The 24,851-nt window shown below is 40.2% G+C and overlaps 1 protein-coding gene across 2 annotated transcripts in view; it reads right to left on the minus strand.

Moving 5' to 3' along the window:
• adcy6b (adenylate cyclase 6b) overlaps positions 1–24,851 on the minus strand; it is a 228,253-nt gene that overhangs the window by 24,142 nt on the left and 179,260 nt on the right. For both annotated transcript variants that reach the window (XM_060938414.1, XM_060938415.1), the window contains exons 11-18: positions 22,236–22,264; positions 21,768–21,915; positions 21,572–21,669; positions 14,760–14,847; positions 14,523–14,639; positions 8,146–8,304; positions 7,846–8,021; positions 4,931–4,957 (exon numbers count right to left, since the gene is read on the minus strand). In XM_060938414.1, coding sequence (XP_060794397.1) covers positions 4,931–4,957; positions 7,846–8,021; positions 8,146–8,304; positions 14,523–14,639; positions 14,760–14,847; positions 21,572–21,669; positions 21,768–21,915; positions 22,236–22,264 — 842 coding nt within the window. The remainder of the gene's footprint in view (positions 1–4,930; positions 4,958–7,845; positions 8,022–8,145; positions 8,305–14,522; positions 14,640–14,759; positions 14,848–21,571; positions 21,670–21,767; positions 21,916–22,235; positions 22,265–24,851) is intronic.

A 24,851-nucleotide genomic window follows, 5' to 3' on the forward strand; every position in this document is an offset into this window, starting at 1 on the left:
GAAAACAGTTTTCAAAATGGCAGCGCTGACACCTGGCTGACGCTTCACGTTTCGAAGTCTCGCACAAGTCTCGTGAAGATTGCACGGATGAGCGACGCCTGCCGTGGACCAAACGAACTAAACTCAACACGGCTAAAAACCGAATAGGCCGATAAGTATAATATTTAATTGCAATTAGTTGCCAATATAAGTCGCGATATAAGGTTACTAAAACCAAAAACGTAACTGAATAACACGTTAATTAAGAAATAAAGCAAGTTTAAAAATTATTTCAGTTTCCTATGGCAGAGGTCAACAATACATATTATACAAAACATTTACATGATATATGACAAATTTCGACACCGTTTTAAGAAATGTATGAAGTTCTAATGTTTTTTTCATGCCCCCCGCCCGTTCCCTGTCAAAATATCCACCCACTGGCTCGTTGTACCCCATTCCACCATATCTGCCAACCGGGGATGGTGAATTCTAGCATGTGCTTCCTTCAGGACACTTGAAGCGAGACATCTTGTTGGGTTTTTATTGGAAACGCTGCACATACAGCTGAACACTTTGGGAGGAAAGTGATAACTGTCACCCATGAGTGGTTATGATTGCTGTTTTGGACAGACACGGCGTTGGCGATGGTTGGCGTTGGCGATCTCCTGAAGACAGGACTAGTATGTATCTGCTGCGCCACTTGAGTAGCCAAAGAGAACAAGAGTCATCAAGAGATGACATATCCCCCCGGCCCCCACATGAAAACCCATTCCAGATTTTCCTAAGTTGAATTGGTTGCCATGGAAATATGGGAAAAAATGATAATCACAGAAATCCCAAAATGTCAAAAGGCACAAGTCCTCTAGTCACTTAACATAACTGTCAGGTTTTGTGAAAAAAAAAAATTCCTAATAGTTTGAGTTTTCTCCGGAAACTAAAATGTTTATAGACGGACAAACAGACAGATGGACAAACAGACGGACAGAGCGATAGCGCTATTTCCCCCGCATTATATACGGGGAAAATATAAATATGATCAAGTAACAGGGTAATGGCATAGCATACTTGGTATAAGCTGGCTGTAATAACCTCAGCCAACTTTGTTGGAGGTTGTTTTTACCTGCATTTGTTTCTTTATTTGTTTGTGGTTCCAAACATACAAGTACTGTGCAAAAGTCTTCGGCACCCTATATATATATATGTTTTTTTTTTTTCATACAAACTTTGTTATACAGTGGTGCTTGAAAGTTTGTGAACCCTTTAGAATTTTCTATATTTCTGCATAAATATAACCCAAAACATCACCAGATTTTCACACAAGTCCTAAAAGTAGATAAAGAGAACCCAGTTAAACAAATGAGACAAAAATATTATACTTGGTCATTTATTTATTGAGGAAAATGATCCAATATTACATATTAGGATTAGCAGTTAATTTGAAGGTGAAATTAGAGTCAGGTGTTTTCAATCAATGGGATGACAATCAGGTGTGAGTGGGCACCCTGTTTTATTTAAAGAGCAGGGATCTATCAAAGTCTGATCTTCACAACACATGTTTGTGGAAGTGTATCATGGCACAAAGGAGATTTCTGAGGACCTCAGAAAAAGCATTGTTGATGCTCATCAGGCTGGAAAAGGTTACAAAACCATCTCTAAAGAGTTTGGACTCCACCAATCCACAGTCAGACAGATTGTGTACAAATGGAGGAAATTCAAGACCATTGTTACCCTCCCCAGGAGTGGTCGACCAACAAAGATCACTCCAAGAGCAAGGCACGTAATAGTCGGCGAGGTCACAAAGGACCCCAGGGTAACTTCTAAGCAACTGAAGGCCTCTCTCACACTGGCTAATGTTAATGTTCATGAGTCTACCATCAGGGGAACACTGAAGAACAATGGTGTGCATGGCAGGGTTGCAAGGAGAAAGCCACAGCTCTCCAAAAAACTTGCTGCTTGTCTGCAGTTTGCTAAAGATCACATGGACAAGCCAGAAGGCTATTGGAAAAATGTTTTGTGGATGGCTGAGCCCAAAATAGAACTTTTTGGTTTAAATGAGAAGCGTTATGTTTGGAGAAAGGAAAACACTGCATTCCAGCATAAGAACCTTATCCCATCTGTGAAACATGGTGGTGGTAGTATCGTGTTTTGGGCCTGTTTTGCTGCATCTGGGCCAGGACGGCTTGCCATCATTGATGGAGCAATGAATTCTGAATTATACCAGTGAATTCTAAAGGAAAATGTCAGGACATCTGTCCATGAACTGAATCTCAAGAGAAGGTGGGTCATGCAGCAAGACAACGACCCTAAGCACACAAGTCGTTCTACCAAAGAATGGTTAAAGAAGAATAAAGTTAATGTTTTGGAATGGCCAAGTCAAAGTCCTGACCTTAATCCAATCAAAATGTTGTGGAAGGACCTGAAGCGAGCAGTTCATGTGAGGAAACCCACCAACATCCCAGAGTTGAAGCTGTTCTGTACGGAGGAATGGGCTAAAATTCCTCCAAGCCGGTGTGCAGGACTGATCAACAGTTACCGGAAACGTTTAGCTGCAGTTATTGCTGCACAAGGGGGTCACACCAGATACTGAAAGCAAAGGTTCACATACTTTTGCCACTCACAGATATGTAATATTGGATCATTTTCCTCAATAAATAAATGACCAAGTATAATATTTTTGTCTCATTTGTTTAACTGGGTTCTCTTTATCTACAGTACGTTTAGGACTTGTGTGAAATCTGATGATGTTTTAGGTCATATTTATGCAGAAATATAGAAAATTCTAAAGGGTTCACAAACTTTCAAGCACCACTGTAGATTTCTATTTTATGACTTCTATATTATCGAGTCTGTGAAGATTCTCAATCATCCAGGTCATAGTAAACTGTGGGTGGTAGAAATGGGCAACTGGACTTGCTTGAAAATTCTTGAAAACATTTCACCTCTCGTGCAAAAGGCTTCCTCAGTTCTGTCTGACTAATAGGGAGTATCAGATATTTAGATATCAGATAATATCTGATACTCCCTATTAGTCAGACAGAACTGAGGAAGCCTTTTGGAAGAGAGGTGAAACGTTTTCAAGAATTTTCAAGCAAGTCCAGTTGCCCATTTCTACTACCCACAGAATATTATCGAGTCAGTCCAAAAACATTTTAGAGTTCCAAACGTTTGTTTTTTTCCAGCACAAAATTAAATGTTACAAAAAAGAAAAACGTTTGTATCTGAGCAGCATATTACATAACAGAGCACTTTTCCGATGAAAAAAGAAAGCATAACGAAGGCTGCTGGGTTTTGGTGCGAAATGAAGACGCGAGTGTGACAGTCAAAGTGTCCAGAAGAACTGCGGCTGGTTCTGTAAGATGCTCAGTAAAACCTACAGCTCGTTTCCTTATAAAACTGCACTCATAGTACCGGAGACCACAGGTTTTTTTTTTGTTTGTTTGTTTTTAAAAGCAAAGGGTCGACTCGTCTCACACCAAATACTGACTTTGTTTCATTTATTATAGCTTACTTACTGTTTATAGTATTTTTTAAGGCCGAAGCATTTAATTTCATTATTTTTTAAGCCAGTTTTGGTCCAAAGCATTTCTTTACATGTGCCTCAGACCTGGACTTGGTCTCGAGTCTGACTTGTGCCCTAGTTTTAAGGACTCGAGACTTGACTTGGACTTGAGCACTGATGACTCGGACTCGTGCATTAACTGCATTTGGATTGTAAATTAGAGACGAGAATTTCGATTTTTTCCTTATTTTTTGTAACATGCCATAATAATTTGGCATAAGATAATTATATTCCTATCTACATTAATTTTTATACTAATTTTGTGCAAGAGAATGCACATTCACCTGTTCATACGTCATGTTCAGGAACAAACTAATGTTAACGGCGCTAAAATGCCTGGAGAGACGCCGCTAGGATTGTCCGCTTTGCTTATATAGACTTCTCGTGCAGTGGGGAAAAATGCACTGTGATGTTTTCCATATGTAGAAGAACTATCGAGGAGACGACGGGGACGACCTCGAACTTCAACCGTCATTTGGTAAGACTCCACCCAGAGAAGGAAGTGACACGCTATGTTCATTGCTCTGTTGATAGTGGGCGGGGCTTGCTTGCTGAGCGATGAACTAGCTAGTGTTAACCCTCTCTCATGTTATTTGCCCTGCTGATTGTGGGCGGGGCTTGTGTCTGACTCGACTCGGATCAGTAGTCGACTCGACTTGGACTAGGCTTGAAATTTTCTTAAATGAACTCGAGACTGGACTCGGACTTGAGGTTTAGCGACTCGATTACAGCACTGCCTCAGACTTTTGCACAGTACTGCATCTCAAAAAGTAGTGAACGGATTTTGATGAAATTTTGAAAAGAAAAAAAAAAGATGAGCTATGGACGAAAGAACAATTGATTAGATTTTTATGCAACTCTGGATATGTATGTAAACATAGTAAACATCTAGATATTCTAATTTGTGGCTTGCCGAAGGTATGCAAAATCTACCGAGTGACCTTCTAGTTACTGTAGGAGACAGTTTTTAATGAGTACACAGGGTTTTTTTTCAGGGTCTCTGTAAGATCACTCAGCGTTCTGCGATTGATTAAATCTTTTTTTCTTTCTAGTCACGTACAGTACTTTCTCTCAACAACAATAGTGCTGTATGTTTGCATCACCTGACTTAGACCTAGTTTTAAATATCAGGATTCGGTTTTATAAAGTTTCTAAAAGGATTAGAGAATCAAAAGGTTGACGAAAAGTTTAACATTGCCAGCCAAAAGTTTTAGTAATTTTTTTTGTTAAAATTCAAACAAACAATCTTCAAGTCAACACTTTTTTTTTTTTAATGAAAAAAAAATCTAGCTCTAGATCTGGAGCGATCTGACCTCAGGTCAGCATTCACTCAGACTTTAAACCAGATTTCACAAGGACACATAATCAACGTGTGTGTTATGAACTTACCAAGGCTCTGTTTTATTGAAACCAGACCTGTGTACAAAAATAGAAACATTCTCATTAGTGACCTGCATGACCCAGAAAGTACACACACACGCACGTACAGAGCGGAACTAAAGCGGAAAGTCACCTGAAGGTCTTACAAAAGGAAGTGAAAGTGTTTCGAATTACGTAAAAGTTCAAATAAAAGTGCTTTGTATTAGCATAATGATGAAAAAAAAACATCTTTCTGTAATCGCTAAAAAATAGTTTTGATCACGAAGGGTTACAGACTGTACAACATGTACAAACGTAGTTATTTATTTTTTTCGTGGTCTGGTTTCTATCAAATCGTGTGCTCTGATTGGCTCGCGAGCGGTCCGGAATCCTACGATCCGGACCCCGGTTACGGACCTTTGGCGACTCGGTCGTTCACAACAACAACAACAAACATAGTAGCAATTTTTTGTCAACATTTACTTTCGCATTTCTCAGTATAATAGCATTAATTTTACAGCATGGATAGTGATAATGACAGCGTTCACAGTGAAAGCGAGGTTTACTACCCTGATGAAGACGAAAAAAAAAAATTTCAGGAGAAAGCCAAAAACGAGCTTGTAGCAGGTTTGTTCGATATATAGTTTCCCTTTTGGGCGCTCTCATTTTCTGTTAGAATTTGGGAAAGAAAAAAAAAATTATTTACCAGCTGGGAGGAGGTCCGTATCGTGAAATACCGTGACCGAGGTCTTGGTCAGTATTTTCAAGACCTCGGTCACAGTATTTCACGATATGGACCTCCCAGCTGGTAAATTATATATATATAGTACCAGTCAAAAGTTTGGAAACACCTTCAAATTCGATGTTGTTTCTTTATTTTAATTAACTAAAAGACACTTCGTGTCTGAAAGTAATGACTGACTGTTATTTCTCTTTACTTAGTTGAGTGGTTCTTGACATAATATGGATTACTACAGTTGTCGAACAGGGCTGTTTACTAGGGTGCATCAGTTGCCCTCACTTTCATAAAATCTGATGCATTTTTGTTTGGGTGTTCCTTTTCACCAATAAAGACATCCTGTAAAATTTTTTGACCATATTCAAAAGTCTAATGGTGACACCATGAGGTTCATTTTTTGCCAAAAAACGCTTATTTTATGTTTTCGCGTAAGGTTTGAATCACAATGTTGGACTCCGTTTATTGATTTCTTGTGAGCCAGAGATCATGTTAAGAACCTTTGCAAGGGATTGAGAAGCATTAATGTGATTCATAATACATTTGTATTGTTTAAAAGTAGTTGAACAATGATTCAATGAACAGCTAAAACTCAAACAGTGCTTGATAATATATTTAGAATATGTACTAAAAATGTGTATCTAAGATATTTGGTATACTCTATAAGGTGCCATAATGTTTCATGAAAAGTGATCGAAATTTTGTCATAAAATAGCAGCTTTTTCCATAACTTTGAGCTCCTGGTGCCACCATTACACTTTTGAATTTTGTCAAAATATTTCACCCAGTGTGTTTTCTTACCAAAAGGAACATAAAAAGAAAAATGCATCATGATCGGAGGAACTTTTCATTTTTAGGGGGCAACTGATGCACCCTACTGTTTACTGTATTTTTATTATTTACTCTTTACTGGTTGATGGTGTCAAATGCATTAAGAAGGCAAGAAATTCCATTTTTGACCAGACACACCTGTTAATTGAGAAGCGTTCCAGGTGACTGCCTCATGAAGCTGGTTCAGATAATGCCAATAGTGTGCAAAGCTGTTATCAAGGTAAATAGTGACAACTTTGAAGAATCTAAAAGATGAAACATGTTTTTTTTAACACTTTTTTGTTTACCATATAATTCCATATGTTCCAGATGTTATTTCATAGTTTTGATGAGTTCAGTATTGTTCTACAATGTAGGAAAAAAATAAAAAAAATAAAAACATCAAATTTGAAGGTGTTTCCAAACTTTTGACTGGTACTGTATGTATATATATATATATATATATATATATATATATATATATATATATATATGAGTGATTCCACGCTTATGGAATCTATATATATATTTCACGCTTCCACACACTCCATTATGGGTACTGAAATGGGGACATGAACTTATTTTTAAAAATTCACCTAAAACCATTTCTTTTTTTACCATCAGGTCACAAAACATGTAATCTTTAATGAATGATATGTTAAAAGATAACTTTAATTTTCTGAGATGTAATAAAAACATATTTATATGCCAAAGTCAAGCCTATGAGTTCCAAAATGATGTCTGTTACATTACTTCTGTTACGACTGTCCATCTCGCGTCTGTTACAAATTAATTACAATCTAGCTATATACCATGTTAATCTTATTGAAAGAATGTGTATGTTTATTCTACTACACATGTTTATTAATTATATTTGCTCAAACATCACCTTCCTATGTTTCAAAAAGTAATTCTACATTGTTAAAATTGAGAATATATATGTCCACAACACTTCTGTTACGTTCTGACTTTGGCATATAAATATGTTTTTATTACATCTCAGAAAATTAAAGTTATCTTTTAACATATCATTCATTAAAGATTACATGTTTTGTGACCTGATGGTAAAAAAAGAAATGGTTTTAGGTGAATTTTTAAAAATAAGTTCATGTCCCCATTTCAGTACCCATAAGCGTGGAATCACTCGTTATTTTATATATATATATATATATATATATATATATATATATATATATATATATATATATATAAAATAATGTCTGAATTAGGGATCGATAAAAATAGAGTTATCAGGCAACCAGGCTGATATTGTGCTTATTTTCTCCTGCTTGTACCCGTAAAAATGCTTCGATTGATGCGTCCCTAGTCAGAATGTTGTTGTTGTTGTTGTTGTTTTTCCCCCCTCAAGGCTGCGAGCTGTGTGACGAGTTGAACTCACAGTGCGTTGGCAGACACCAGCAGGTCGGCGTTATCGAACAGCACCACGAGAGGCCACTCGACCAGCAGCAGGAAGCTGAGCTGAATGAGCAGCATTAATGCCAGCTTGCCTATACTGCTGATGTGCAGGAAGACAGAGCAGGCCAGCAGAGTCAGCAGCACACTGTAGGTGAAATACTGGACAGGACACAAAACGAGCAAATCAGATACACACACACACACACACACACAGACTTGATATGTTGAGATAAACGCAAGACACTGGAACACACACTGGAGTCAGGCGCTTCCACACACTGACCTCAGGGAAAGGACACGGTATTTTGTGGTTGGGACAGAGTGTGAGTGTGTCGTCTGCTGTGTGGGTCAGGTTGTGCAGGATACACAGTGTCACGGCGCTCTCATTGATGTTCCGGTCCTGTGCTACACACTGAATCAGATCCTCCGTCTCACATGTAAACTGCCAACAGATAAAGCCACTGAGTCAGACCATTGCTACGAAACACCAGACTTATAATTTTAGCCATGTGTAAACAAGGGATGTTGATGTTTCAGTGTTTATTTGGCGAAGCCTTAGCTGACATTTTGTTGGACCCGAGTCTGCAAGTTGCGAAAACAAAGCCGAAGTGCTACGTCGGTATTTTGACTACATACCATACGGACAAATGTTTGCAAACACGCAAGCATCACACATCACCACATGTGCTTCTTCCCCAAACTGTTCTCACAAAACTGGAAGCACACCGTCGTTTAGAACGTCTTTGTTTGCTGCAGCATTAAAGGGATCCACCAGCGGATTTGTTCTCAAACTTATTTGAAGTAAAAGTAGTCGACGACTTCAAAAATCAAACTTTCATTCTCGGAGACCAAACACAGTTTGAGAAAAATGAATTTTCTTTAAAATGTCAGTGGTGGTGGTGACATATGTGATGACGTCATGTAGCGGTCGCTTGGAGCAACTCGGCTGTTTATATTCTCTGTTTACATTGTAGTTTTGCTAGTTTTACAAGTATTTTTACCGAATTTATCAGTTTTTAAATAAGTATGCCTCATTGTGTAGCGTATAAATCCCACAGGGATGCTAAAAAGAAAGCACAAGCTGGAACTAGACTGCATTTCCACAGAGAAAATGCAAAGTGTGCTTGATCAGCTGTAGCAGAGGCTCACTGACAGAAACTGGATCAGACACGAGACGTCGCGCTGCAAAACCTTTTCTGCACGATCTACAGAAAGTATGTGTGGCAAAGTGTGTGCAGTGTGAGTGTGTGTGTAGCAAAGTATGTGTAGTTTGTGTGTAGTGTGTGTGTGTGTCAAATTGTGTGTAATGTGTGTGTAGTGTGTGTAGCAAAGTGTGTGTGTAAAGTGTGTAGTGTGTTGCAAAGTGTGTGTAGTGTGTGTGTGTAGTGTGTATGTGTAGTGTGTGGCAAAGTGTGTATCAAATTGTGTGTCAATGTGTGTGTAGTGTGTGTGTAAAGTGCCGTGTGTAAAGTGCCGTGTGTAAAGTGTGAGTCACAAAGTAGTGTGTATGTGTAGTGTGTGGCAAAGTGTGTGTCAAATTGTGTGTCAATGTGTGTGTAGTGGGTGTGTAAAGTGCCGTGTGTAAAGTGTGAGTCACAAAGTAGTGTGTATTGTAGTGTGTGTGTAGTGTGTATGTGTAGTGTGTGGCAAAGTGTGTGTGTAAAGTGTGTAGTGTGTGTCACAAAGTGTGTGTAGTGTGGATGTGTAGTGTGTGTGTCAAAGTGTGTGTCGTGTGTGGCAAAATGTGTTGTGTGTGTGTGTGTGTGTGTGTGTGTGTGTGTGTGTGTTAAAGTATGTGTGTAGTGTGTCGCAAAGTGTGTGTAGTGTGCATGTGTAGTGTGTGTAGTGTATGTGTGTAGTGTGTGTCAAAGTGTGTGTAGTGTGTGTGTCTGTGTGTGTGTGTCAGTGTGTGTGTGTCAAAGTGTGTGTGTGTGTGTGTGTGTGTGTGTGTGTGTGTGTGTGTGTATGTCAAAGTATGTGTAGTGTATGTGTGTAGTGTGTGTCAAAGTGTGCGTAGTGTGTGTGTGTGTGTGTCAGTGTGTGTGTGTGTCAAAGTATGTGTGTCAAAGTGTGTGTCAGTGTGTGTGTGTCAAAGTGTGTGTAGTGTGTGTGTGTGTGTGTGTGTGTGTGTCAAAGTGTGTGTAGTGTGTGTGTCAAAGTGTGTATGTAGTGTGTGTGTCAAAGTGTGTGTGTAGTGTGTGTGTGTCAAAGTGTGTGTGTAGTGTGTGTATATCCCAAAAAATACAAAAAAAAAGCAACACAATATGAAATAAAAGTATGTGACGATAAGAACATATATTTTTTTTCAAGAATTATTATTATCGCATTTTTTTTTACAAATTGCCTGTCATTTCGCTGGTTTGTTTACATTCTAAGTAGAAATGATTTTGTCGGACGTTTTGTATCAAGTTTTTATTTATTGAAGTCGTGCACGGCTTATAGCCGACGAGGTGCGATGCGCCTCGTCAGCGATCAGCTCATGTACCGTACGACTCGATTCGTGGAATAACGGTTAAATATCCTCCATTTACCATGACAAAATGCAAAAGGGCTGCTTTCACACAAGTTGAAGACGAGATTATTATGTGAGCTGGGGGAGGGGCGGGGCTTCTAAGGGCTCATTTGCAGTTTTTATGAGGAAAAAAAGAGGACCGCCCTTCTTTCCATCTCATCCCTCCCCTGCGCCATGCCTGCAATCCCATATGGCATGCCCTACAAATAGAATACCTGGGGTCTAATGATTTCCCAGATCCTCTCTGTAATTTAGTGATGGCCAATTCATACTCTTCATGTAGCTATCTTATGACAGATATCAACCAGGCATGGCGAATACTATCATGTGCATCCTCAGAGTCATGTGACGCCAATCCTTGAGCAAAACAGAAACCCGGATGTCGGCCATGTTGGTGGATATACAAATGCAGGGTCAAGCGACGTTCCATACAAAACATAGTCACGCATGTGCAACTCTCTTTGTTCTTCCACTGCTTTAAGCGTTCTTTTAGCGACGCCATATCTTTGTGCTGTAGTGGTCACAACAGTACTCGCGACCGTGGCACGTTCCGATTTTTTAGAATTGCGTCCGTGATTCGGAAAGAGGGCGAGGAAACTCTGAGGCTTAGTACGGAGAGGAGACGAGCACGGCTGAACAACATCGGCAGGGCTGATCTAACAGAGCCTAAAACCAAAACAGCTCGTGTTTGCAGTGATCATTTTATCTCAGGTGAGATTCAAAAGCTTTCTCGATAATATCATGGAAGAATTTTATTTCATGTTGCTAGAATTTTGCTATAAAATGAGCGTTCTCTCTTGTCGTGGTTCACTCGGTCGTTGTTATAATTTTAACACGTGTATTACCATTTCACTTCTAGGAGCGCCAGCGAAATTATACGATAGAAACAATCCAGACTGGGCTCCCACTCAGAACATGGGCTATGTTTCATCCAAGGTCGGACTTGATTCTTCGGCAGCCAAACCAGATAGAACGCGATGCGGTATATCTGGGTACTCGATGGTCGGTAGAAGCGTCTTATCTTAAAAAAAAAAGTCTGAATTTTTTCAGTAATATGGGTCAAAACCCACACATATCTATCTTCTCTTCTCTTTGTATCGAATCTTTGCTTGACCGTTCAAATCGTGGTAATACTGAGAAAATTCAGCATTGTTTACAGACACGCTTTCAGCGGCTGCCGTCCCAGTTGCTTTGTATATCCACCGTCATGGCGGACGCTCAGGACGTAGCACATTTTGATCACGTGGTTGCAAGTCATCTATTGACCGCATCCTTCCGTCATGCAACACCAGGGGGCGGCATAACACACTTGGAAGAAAGCACTATCCGCCCACTTCTGCATGCACAAACTCACAGATACCCATGATTGGCTCATGTCGCTGTGATTAAATTCCCTGAGGGAACCCTCCCGAAGGGATCAATAAAGTTCTATCTAATCTAATCTAATCGATAGGGGACAGAGATTATGCCATCCCTTCCTCCTTGACAGTATGTCCAATTTTGCCATCTTGGGGTCCCGTTCACGGATGGCTGTGGCATCAGTGGGAACTGAACTCGCGATCTCCAGATAATGACTGATAATTAAATTGGTTTGACTCCTCAGACTTAAATTGGCAAAATTCTCGAATGGTCATACTGTCCACTTGAATTTTATTTATTTATAAAAAAAAAAAATGTGCACAGAATAAAAGATAACAAAAATAAGACAAATGACATTCAGATACAAATCTACAACATACTGTAAATGTAATTTCTGACCGGACAGCGTCATTTTACACAAGCTGCTGAGGCATTCCTACTCACAACCTGCTGATGAATGGGTGCTTTGCACCACTCTGGAAAATTCCAGTGCAGTTTCGAAAGAACTAATGACCTTTCTCAGAGCAAAGTTAACCTTTAAACTCCCGGCAGTGTATTTTAAAGGAGAGCTGAAGTCATTTTTAAACTTGCTTTATTTCTTAATTAACGAGTTATTCAATTACGTTTTCGGTTTTAGTAACCTTACGGTATATCGTGACTCGTATTGGCAACTAATTGCAATTAAATATTACACTTATCGGCCTATTCGGCTTTTAGCCGTGTTTGAAAACTGTTTTCCAGCTTATACCAAGTACGTTACGCCATTACCCTGTTACTTGATCATTATCCCCGGCATATAATGCGGGGGGAAATACTGCTATCGCTCTGTCCGTCTATAAATATTTTAGTTTCCGGAGCAAACTCAAAAACTATTAGGAATTTTTTTTTTTCACGAAACCTGACAGTTATGTTAAGTGACGAGAGGACTTGTGCCTTTTGACATTTTGGGATTTCTGTGATCTTTTTTTTTTTCCGTATTTCCATGGCAACCAATTCAACTTAGGAAAATCTGGAATGGGTTTTCATGTGGGGGCCGGGGGGATATGTCATCTCTTGATGACTCTCGTTCTCTTTGGCTACTCAAGTGGCGCAGCAGAAACATACTAGTCCTGTCTTCAGGAGATCGCCAACGCCAACCATCGCCAACGCCGTGTCTGTCCAAGACAGCAATCATAACCACTCATGGGTGACAGTTATCACTTTCCTCCCAAAGTGTTCAGCTGTATGTGCAGCGTTTCCAATAAAAACCCAACAAGATGTCTCGCTTCAAGTGTCCTGAAGGAAGCACATGCTAGAATTCACCATCCCCGGTTGGCAGATATGGTGGAATGGGGTACAACGAGCCAGTGGGTGGATATTTTGACAGGGAATGGGCGGGGGGCATGAAAAAAACATTAGAACTTCATACATTTCTTAAAACGGTGTCGAAATTTGTCATATATCATGTAAATGTTTTGTATAATGTGTATTGTTGACCTCTGCCATAGGGAACTGAAGTCATTTTTAAACTTGCTTTATTTCTTAATTAACGTGTTATTCAATGACGTTTTCGGTTTTAGTAACCTTATATCGTGACTCGTATTGGCAACTAATTGCAATTAAATATTATACTTATCGGCCTATTCGGTTTTTAGCCGTGTTGAATTTAGTTTGTTTGGTCCACGGCAGGCGTCGATCATCCGTGCGATCTTCACGAGACTTGTGCGAGACTTCGAAACGTGAAGTGTCAGCCAGGTGTCAGCGCCGCCATTTTGAAAACTGTTTTCCAAACGAAATATTGCACAAAAACGAGTTTAAATGATGATTACTGCCTACTTTTTTCAAACTTTCCTGATTGCTATCACAACAAACAAAACTTCCGGCTTGATCACGTCAGCATTCGAAAGAAGGCGCGCGCGTCTTTTGACAACGTTGGCAGACTTTGATTTCTGCTGTACGTTTTACTTCCGTCCTACGATGTCTCGCACAGGTCTCGATGAATCTCGTTTACGGCCATCGCTTTGGCATATGGACTGATATATTACAGAGCATATTTCAAACACTCATAACTTGCTATAGCAGCGACAAAATAGCGATCAGAAATGCATTCCTAAATTTAATAAAATGAGAAAAATAGAATTTTGACAGTAAAAAATTTGCCTTCAGTTCTTTAATGCCATGTCTTGATTAAGGTTCAAAGCACAAAAGGAAAAGTGATACGTCACTGATGTCACTGTTGAATATGAAATGTCAAAAAAAAAACCTATTGCTTCATACAAACTGTTACCTAACAACAGCTCCATAATCGTTAATCTTCCAGGCCTCGTGAGCCCGATGGACAAAAATCGTCTCGAGCTGCAGGCTGGCAGCGAAATCAGAGCGGATTAACGAATTCTGTGCACCAGGAATAAAGGAGTCCTTGATCGCTAACTGTAGTTGTAGTGGAGTCTGTGTGCAGAAAGAATTTGGGGCTTTTGATTAAAGCTGTCTCAAACTTGGGTGCAGTCCAGGGAATCGATCTCTGTATTCAGGACCGACAGTGGGGGTCATCCTCCGGGCGGACCTTATCTTTGCTTCCCGCCCCTTTTTTTTTAATCTTCAGAATTGCAGACTGATTTTTATTATGAAACTCGACAAAAGGAAGTAACATGAAAGGTTGAACCAATCACACTAATGGACAACGTTCCTACGTGATTTTATTTAGGCATTGCGCTTGCTGCTACCTGATTGGCTGATGGGTGCTCCGATTAAGTTTCTACTGCTGAAATGGATGACTTTTTTTTTTTTCACGTCAGACTGAAGGTACTCACCATGTTGGCAAACGCTGAGAGGTACAGAAGCAGGATGGTGAAGATTCCTACTAACGTGCTGTTCGTGCGAGACTCGACTATCTTCTTTGACACTGTTTGCAAGACCACAGGGAAGAGCTAAAAAAAAAACCAACAACAACAACAGAGAGTGAATGAAATACTAGCGGGGGGGATAATCATAAATAATTCATCTATACAACTGAAACAGTGATAACCCGACTGAGTGACTGTTCTGACCTTAATACAGGAGTAGATGGCACATACGAAGAGGATGTTGGCAAGGATTATAAAGATACTGATGAAGATGCCAAGCATTAGTGTTGTGCTGAAGAAAAGTATGAGGAAAATATACACATTGTGTTACATCCCATGTCTTTAAAATAAAGTAAAATATATATATATATACAGTATATACATAGCTTATGCTCTGCATAAGTATTCCCCCCCCTTCCCTGACCCCCCCTTGAACATTTCCACATCTTGGAAGTGAAATCTTTAAACAGAATTATACACTAGGGTGCATCAGTTGCCCCCTAAAAATGAAAAGTTCCTCCGATCATGATGCATTTTTGTTTTTATGTTCTTTTTGGTAAGAAAACACACTGGGTGAAATATTTTGACAAAATTCAAAAGTTTAATGGTGGCACCAGGAGCTCAAAGTTATGGAAAAAGCTGCTATTTTATGACTTTTATGACAATTTCGATCACTTTTCATGAAACATTATGGCACCTTATAGAGTATACCAAATATCTTAGATCCACATTTTTAGTACATATTCCAAATATATTATCATCAAGTACAGTTTGAGTTTTAGCTGTTCATTGAATCATTGTTCAACTACTTTTAAACAATACAAATGTATTATGAATCACATTAAAGGTCCCATGGCATGAAATTTTCACTTTCTGAGGTTTTTTAACGTTAAAATGAGTTCCTCTGACCTTCTTAAGTCACCCCAGAGGCTAGAAATGTCATAATGTGTAAACCAAACTATGCCCACCCTTTGTCAACATTTGAGAATGGCGCGTCAAAATGGCGCATTGATAGGCTCTTCACTTTACTACGTCAGCAAGGGAGATGATCCCCACGCCCCCCCCCCTCTGGATTCCCACCCACTGTATGGATTGCCCGCCCAGCTCAAAAGTTGCCACCATAGATACGACACTTCAATTTTGTAGTGAGGAGACCACAGAGGACACAACAACATGGCACCACCTAAGCGAGCGAAACATGGAAATTGCGCTGTACATAGATGTGACAACACAGAAAAGAGTCTGTTTTTACTGCTGACGGGAGAGCCCCTGAAGACGCAGTGGCTTAATTTTATTTACTCCAATCATACGCCGTCGAGTCTACCTAAGACGGTGTATGTTTGTCGGAAGCATTTTCCTGATGAATGTTTCCACAACTTGGGACAGTACAGGGCAGGTTTTGCACATCAACTGTCACTGAAGCCTGGGTCCGTACCAAGCATCCCTGCCGCATCAGCCACAAACACCGAACAAGTAAGTGTATAACTGTTAAGTCATTTTGCCGTGTTTTAAAATCGGTGCGTTAGCCTTGCAATGGCTACATTAGCTGTGCAGCTAACCGCTTCCTGCAGTTAGCCAGGTACTCTGCGCTACAAAACCAAAAAGCATGCAGCATGCTCTGTTAAACTGAGTTTAGTCTGGAAATTGACTGTAACTTATGAGCTTATGTTTGACTATTGTTCCGCAATGCATGTCTTCTGTTGGATAAGCGATATGTTGCTGTAGTTGCTGCTTCTGTTCTCTTTGGTTATGGAGTGCGTGTTCAAGCCTAGGGTATTATACGTTCGTAAACTACCACTCCAAACACTCTCACTCATGCCCGCAGCTTGGTCAAGCCCCTCCCCCCATGGCCCGCCCCCACCCTCTACCCTTCCCCACCTCCATGCTTCTCATTAGCAAAACGACGCACTGGGAAAAGGGCTGAAATGGGGCTTTCTCCCAGGAGGCTATATCTACGTGCCGAGGGTTCATTTCGAGAAAGGCTGCGGATATAACATCCGGAAACCTCCACGAGCCCGTTTAAAGCATCAACAAACCACCATGCCATGGGACCTTTAATGCTTCTCAATCCCTTGCAAAGGTTCTTAACATAATCTCTGGCTCACAAGAAATCAATAAATGGAGTCCAACATTGTGATTCAAACCTTACGCAAAAACATAAAATAAGCATTTTTTGGCAAAAAATGAACCTCATGGTGCCACCATTAGACTTTTGAATATAGTCAAAAAATTTTACAGAATGTCTTTATTGGTGAAAAGGAACACCCAAACAAAAATGCATCAGATTTTATGAAAGTGAGGGCAACTGATGCACCCTATTATACATCATGAGTATACAGTATATCAGGTTTGTAGTACTCGAGTCCGATTCGTGCCCTAATTTTAAGGACTCATGACTTGACTTGGACTTGAGCACCGATGACTTGGACTTGTGCGTTAACTGCATTCGGACTCAACGAAACTGACTTCGTGTTAAAACTGTTAATGTTATAGTCATGTTGTCTGTTGTCGCCCAAATGAGGATGGGTTCCCTTTTGAGTCTGGTTCCTCTCGAGGTTTCTTCCTCATGTCGTCTGAAGGAGATTTTCCTTGCCATCGTCACCGCAGGCTTGCTCATTGGGGATAGATTAGGAATAAAATTAGCTCATGTTTAAAGTTATTAAAATTCTGTAAAGCTGCTTTGCGACAACGTCTATTGTTAAAAGCGCTATACAAATAAACTTGACTCGTAAATTGGAGACGAGGACTCGGATTTTTTCTTTAGTTTTTGTGACATGCCATAATAATTTGGCATAAGATATTTATATCTACGTACATTATTTTTTAAACTAATTTCATGCAAGAGTGTCACACCTGAGCACCTTGGTGCGTGCATCAGATGGACTCTCGGGTGCGCTCTTGCGAAGTATTGAGTTGCATTGCTGATACATTACCAAGCTTTATTTCCTTGTTCGGTTTCCTGATCCCTGATTTCCTGTTTCTCGTCTTTGATTCTGCCGAGTCTACGATAGCCTGTTTGTGCCTCGCTTGACCTATTGCCTGTTTCACCGTTTTACGATTTTGCCTGCCATTCTGGATTGTTTAGCGTCTTCACTTGTATTAATAAACACACCTGCTGCACTTACATCCGTCTCCCAACCATCTCTGACAGAATACTTCACACTCCCTGATAAAGAGAAGCACATTCACCTGTTCATACGTCATGTTCAGGAACAAACTGATGTTAATGGCGCTGAAACAGCCACCGTCAAATGGTGCGGTTGGAGTCTTGTTCTCGAACTCGACTCGGATCAATAGTGGACTCGACTCAAATTTTTTTTTAATGACTTCGACTTGACTCAGACTTGAACACTGGGGACTCGAGACTGGACTCGGACTCAAAGTTTAGTGACTCGACTACAACACTGCACTATATAATATTGAAATAATACTGGCTGGCTTTTTTTCATGGTATATCAGATATATTCCATTCAGCTAGCATGATATTGAACAAGTTGAAGATGAGTTGCTGGATGGAATATATCTGATATACCACAAAAAAAAGCCAGCCAATATTATTATTATTATTATTATTATTATTATTATAATACAGTACATACACCCTCATTTCAGGTGTTCAACGAGTCTTTCTCTTTCAAAATTCTCTCAAAATCTTCCCTATTTAACGACGCAAACCTGGCGGCCATGTTTGTTCGTTTACAAATTGTCACAGACGCTCGCTAGCGCGGAAGTATTACATCTCTGATGTGTGACGTCATGTTGTCTTGCCAACCATGCAATATCGTAAACCGTATTCAACGCTCATTCTCCATTGGGAAGAGTGACATAATACACGTAGGATAAGCGATATGCTAACAATATTGCATGCTATCAAACTAAATGAATGAAACCCGCGAGAAGGGAATGGAACACGTTTTTATTCCATGAAAAAAAGAGTCCTGTATGTATAATATATTATATTACAGTGGGGAAAAACCAATAACAATACATTTGCACACACACACAAATTAAAACATACCTAAAACTTGTTATTGTATAAGTATACATCCCATATTCTTATGAAACACTTGAATTACTTCTGCTGTAACCAGTTCCCATCAGAAGTGATATAATCATTCCAACGGTGTGTTCCTGTGTGCAATTAAAGTGTCACGTGCTCTTAAGTATAAATAAACCAGTTCCTGGTACACAACAAAATTTTGGAAAGGTTAAGGGAGGGTGAATACTTATGCAAGGCACTGTATTATATATCAGATACATAATATACTGCCCAGTGGTGCTTGAAAGTTTGTGAACCCTTTAGGATTTTCTATATTTCTGCATAAATATGACCTAAAACATCATCAGATTTTCACACAAGTCCTAAAAGTAGATAAAGAGAACCCAGTTAAACAAATGAGACAAAAATATTATACTTGGTCATTTATTTACTGAGGAAAATGATCCAATATTACATATCTGTGAGTGGCAAAAGTATGTGAACCTTTGCTTTCAGTATCTGGTGTGACCCCCTTGCGGAGCAATAACTGCAACTAAACGTTTACGGTAACTGTTGATCAGTCCTGCACACTGGCTTGGAGGAATTTTAGCCCATTCCTCCGTACAGAACAGCTTCAACTCTGGGATGTTGGTGGGTTTCCTCACATGAACTGCTCGCTTCAGGTCCTTCCACAACATTTCGATTGGATTAAGGTCAGGACTTTGACTTGGCCATTCCAAAACATTCACTTTATTCTTCTTTAACCATTCTTTGGTAGAACGACTTGTGTGCTTAGGGTCGTTGTCTTGCTGCATGACCCACCTTCTCTTGAGATTCAGTTCATGGACAGATGTCCTGACATTTTCCTTTAGAATTCGCTGCTATAATTCAGAATTCATTATTCCATCAATGATGGCAAGCCGTCCTGGCCCAGATGCAGCAAATCAGAGCCAAACCATGATACGACCACCACCATGTTTCACAGATGGGATAAGGTTCTTATGCTGGAATGCAGCATTTTCCTTTCTCCAGACATAACGCTTCTCATTTAAACCAAAAAGTTCTATTTTGGTCTCATCTGTCCACAAAGCATTTTTCCAATAGCCTTCTGGCTTGTCCACGTGATCTTTAGCAAACTGCAGATGAGCAGCAATGTTCTTTTGGAGAGCAGTGACTTTCTCCTTGCAACCCTGCCATGCACACCATTGTTGTTCAGTGTTCTCCTGATGGTGGACTCATGAACATTAACATTAGCCAATGTGAGAGAGGCCTTCAGTTGCTTAGAAGTTACCCTGGGGTCCTTTGTGACCTCGACAACTATTATACACCTTGCTCTTGGAGTGATCTTTGTTGGTCGACCACTCCTGGGGAGGGTAACAATGGTCTTGAATTTCCTCCATTTGTACACAATCTGTCTGACTGTGGATTGGTGGAGTCCAAACTCTTCAGAGATGGTTTTGTAACCTTTTCCAGCCTGATGAGCATCAACAACACTTTTTCTGAGGTCCTTGGAAATCTCCTTTGTTCGTGCCATGACACACTTCCACAAACATGTGTTGTGAAGATCAGACTTTGATAGATCCCTGTTCTTTAAATAAAACAGGGTGCCCACTCACACCTGATTGTCATCCCATTGATTGAAAACACCTGACTCTAATTTCACCTTCAAATTAACTGCTAATCCTAGAGGTTCACATACTTTTGCCGCTCACAGATATGTAATATTGGATCATTTTCCTCAATAAATAAATGACCAAGTATAATATTTTTGTCTCATTTGTTTAACTGGGTTCTCTTTATCTACTTTTAGGACTTGTATGAAAATCTGATGTTGTTTTAGGTCATATTTATGCAGAAATATAGAACATTCCAAAGGGTTCAAAAACTTTCAAGCACCACTGTATATAAAAGGATATGACACAGGTGCGTGAAGATATGAAGTTTATCTTTGAGTGGTGAATGGATATACCAGTATTCACGAGCAATCGAAGTGAATGAGTGAAAATATTTTTCAACACGAGAAGATAAACCTCATATCTTTGTGCGACCGTGTAATGTTCTTTATATTATACGGACACATCCACAAAAAACACCCAAGCTAATGAAAAGAATTTTAATTTTGAACTAGTTCGCCATTTTGGCAACGCGCATCCAGTCAAAGCTGGGAGTGACATCATCGGAGTGAAATATCAGGAATTATCATACATACAGGACACTTTTTTTTCCATGGAATAAAAACACGTGTTCTATTCCTTTCTAGCAGGTTTCATTCGTTTGGTTTGATAGCATGCGATATTGTTAGCATATCGCTTATCCTACGTGTATTATGTCACTCTACCCAATGGAGAATGAGCGTTGAATATTATGGTTTACGATATTGCACGGTTGTCGAGACAACATGATGTCATGCTTCGGAGACGTAAAACTTCCGCGCTAGCGAGCGACTGGGACAATTTGCAAACAAACATGGCCGAAGGTTTGCTTCGTTAAATACGGAAGATTTTGAGAGAATTTTGAAAGAGAAAGACGCGTTGAACACCCGAAAGGAATGTGTATGTATAATAATAATAATAATATTGGCTGGGTTTTTTTTTGTGGTCAATCAGATATATTCCACTCAGCTACTCATCTTCGACTCGTTCAATATCGTGCTAGCTGAATGGAATATATCTGATATACCACTCAACGCCAGCCAATACTATTTAAATATGTCGCTCAGATCCGTGATGCGTTTCGTTTAAAAAATACGAGTTTTTCAACACGAGAAGATAAACTTCATATCTTCAAGCCAACGTGTGATTTTCTTTTTATTACATCGACACGTTCACAAACAAAAAGTCCCCAAATTTATCAAAACATTTCGCTGATTTCCTCACGACTGATATATAGAGATGTAGGTCACGGTTTTGGATCTCCATGTCCTGGATGGAGCTCGTATGAAAAATACAAGCGGCGTATTTCCCAGTAAAACCCTCGTGTCCAGATAATATATAGTAATATACAGCATATGTTTGAACATAGTACTGAGACTACATACTGTGGAAAAATGGTGATCTGAATAAAGCAGATGAAGCAAAACACCACCAGGGTACAAGCCACATAACCCCCGAATCGATCGTCCACCTTCTTAGAGTACTAAGGACACAAAGAGAACATGTTAGCCTTCACTCATGGGCAGGTCTACTGTCTCAATTACATGCAGCTTTTTCGACTGAGGAAAAAGACTCCTGGACCTTCTTCTCCAGAATCGGTGTCTGGAACCTGAGCAGGAACTTTTTGACGTGGTCCTTGCGTAGCTGATCGATGCTGCGAGCGTCGATGGCACGTCCCAAAAACTCGTCGGCCTCATCCTCTGGGTTCAGGGCCTCCTGAGCACTTCGGCTACAAAGTAAGGCACACGCGTTTCATTTAGACCGAACTGTCAAATATGCTTCAGCAGTGGGGAGGGGATCGAGTAATGATCCCGCTCTACATGGCAGGAATGTCACAGTGTGGTTAAAATCGCTGTCCTAAAGCTGTTGAACTATTTATAGCAGTCGGCTTGGTATTTCAATAAGCCGCACAAAGACAGGCTTTATGGGAAATAAGGCTTCATGTGCATGTTCATATCACGCAGGCTCAGCGTCCAGGCTGCAGTGACAGGACAGAAATCTAAGCCACTGTCTGCAACGGGGAGCTCGAAGAAAAGCAGCAGTACTCACTTGTCTTTGCTTGAGGCTTCGTCAATGCCCTGGGGATGAGCAGGACACAGGGATTAGTTACAGTGACCAGTGCAAACAAAGTGAAAGACAAAAACACACTCAGCTTATTTGGCCAGTCTACAGCTTTAAGTAACAACAAACACACAGTAGGCGTGAGGTTTAGGAGACGTTTTTGATTCATTTGATTCGTCTCCCAGAGCAGGCGGCGCTGAGCAGGTTCCACTGTTTAACACTCACGCCCTGTGTCCGAAATCGCTCGCTCGTTCACGACTCCCTACAGTGGATATAAAAAGTCTACACACCCCGTTAAAGTGACAGGTTTTTCTGATGTAAAAAAAATATAAGACCACGATAAATCATTTCAAAACTTTCCCCACCTTTAATGTGACTTATAACCTGTACAATTCAACTGAAAACAAACAAATCTGTTCGGGGGGAACCCAAAACGTCCAAAAAGCTGGTTGCATAAGTGTGCACACCCTTAAACTAATACTTTGTTGAAACACCTTTTGATTTAATTACAGCATTCAGTCTTTTTGGGTCAGAGTCTATCAGTCTGCCACATCTAGACTTGGCAATATTTGCCCACTCTTCCTTGCAAAAGTGCTCCAAATCTGTCAGATTGCGAAGGCATCTCTTGTGCACAGCCCTCTTCAGGTCACCCCACAGATTCTGAATTGGGTTTAGGTCTGGGCTCTGGCTGGGCTGTTCCAAAACTTTTTTGGGGTAATTGTCGTGCTGAAAGATGAAATTCCTCTTTATCTTAATCTTTCTAGCAGACACCTGAAGGTTTTGGGCCAAAATTGACTGGTATTTAGAACTGTTCATAATTCCCTCCACCTTGACTAAAGCCCCTGTTCCAGCTGAAGAAAAACAACCCCAAACCATGATGCTGCCACCACCATGCTTCACCGTGGGTATGGTGTTCTTTTGGTGATGCGCAGTGGTATTTTTGCGCCAAACATACCTTTTGGAATTGTGGCCAAAAAGTTCAACCTTGGTTTCATCAGACCATAACACATTTTCCCACGTGCTTTCGGGAGAGTTGATGTATCTTTTGGCAAAATTTCTGGCAAAATTTAACCAGGCCTGGATGGTTTTCTTTGACCCTACCTCATAGTCCCGACATATGGAGAATACGGGAGATTGTTGTCACATGTAGTACACAACCAGTACTTTTCAGAAATTCCTGCAGCTCCTTCAGTGTTGCTGTAGGCCTCTTGGCAGCCTCCCTGACCAGTTTTCATCTTGTCTTTTCATCAATTTTGGAGGGACGTCCAGTTCTCGGTAATGTCACTGTTGTCCCATATTTTCTCCACTTCTTGATGACTGTCTTCACTGAGCTCCATAGAATGTTTTTGTCCCCTTCTCCTGACTGATACTTTTCAACAATGAGATCCCTTTGACGCTTTGTAAGCTCTCTGTGAACCCTGGCTTTTGCTGGAGGATGCGACTGAGTAAATATCTGAACTTTATTTGGGGTTAATCAGTCATTTTAATTGATGGCAGGTGTGAACCCAAAAAGACCGAATGCTGTAATTAAATCAAAAGTATTAGTTTAAGGGTGTGCACACTTATGCAACGTTTTTTTTTTTATGTTTTTCCCCCGAACAGATTTGTTTGTCTTTCAATTGAACTGTACAGGTTATAGGTCACATTAAAGGTGGGAAAAGTTTTTAAATTATTTATCATGGTCTCATTTTTTTTTTTACATCAGAAAAACCAGTCATTTTAACGGGGTGTGTAGACTTTTTATATCCACTGTATATAGGGAATTACTATATAGAGGACCATATCATGAGCTCATTGGTAAAATGAAAAAAAAAAAAAAAAAGCTTTCGGACACTACTCCGTCGCGCTGGTATTTACGTCATTACTGTCGCACAATTAAAACGTGCCAGATCAGTCGGCTGGTGGGTTTCAAAATAATAAACACATGCATGTATTTTTGTGATAAATCCATATTATACTGAGCGCATTTCCCGCATTAATCAATACAAAGTACCTGCATCTTTCTTTTTTTTTAAATCAAGGCTGAATACTTTCTTTCTTCTTTGCCGCTGACTTTTATTAAATCAAATTTGAGACTTTTGATTTGATTTCTTTCAGCGCGACTGCAATGCATGATGGGATATATTGCTTTGGTTAGTGACTATCATTGTACACTACTTTTCGTGATGCATTGTGGGATACTTTGAGTGCACTATATACGGTGTAAATAATCCTCGCTAAGGTTTCGGACAGCACTACAAAATGGCGTCCTCACACTATAGTGCCCTATATAGTGAGTAGGGAGCGATTTCGGACACAGGGATGGTTTCATACTACTGTATTACTCTATATTACAACCTAATACAGTATTAAGGATAGGATTATAGGAATGCACTTCCATCTAAAGGATGCAACTGAATATTGTATTAAAGGTTCTACGGTGGTGTAGTGGTTAGCGCTGTCGCCTCACAGCAAGAAGGTCCGGGTTCGAGCCCCGTGGTCGGCGAGGGCCTTTCTGTGTAGAGTTTGCATGTTCTCCCCGTGTCCGCGTGGGTTTCCTCCGGGTGCTCCGGTTTCCCCCACAGTCCAAAGACATGCAGGTTAGGTTAACTGGTGACTCTAAAT

Source organism: Neoarius graeffei, chromosome 13 (assembly GCF_027579695.1).
Source record: "Neoarius graeffei isolate fNeoGra1 chromosome 13, fNeoGra1.pri, whole genome shotgun sequence".
Taxonomy (NCBI): Eukaryota; Metazoa; Chordata; class Actinopteri; order Siluriformes; family Ariidae; genus Neoarius; species Neoarius graeffei.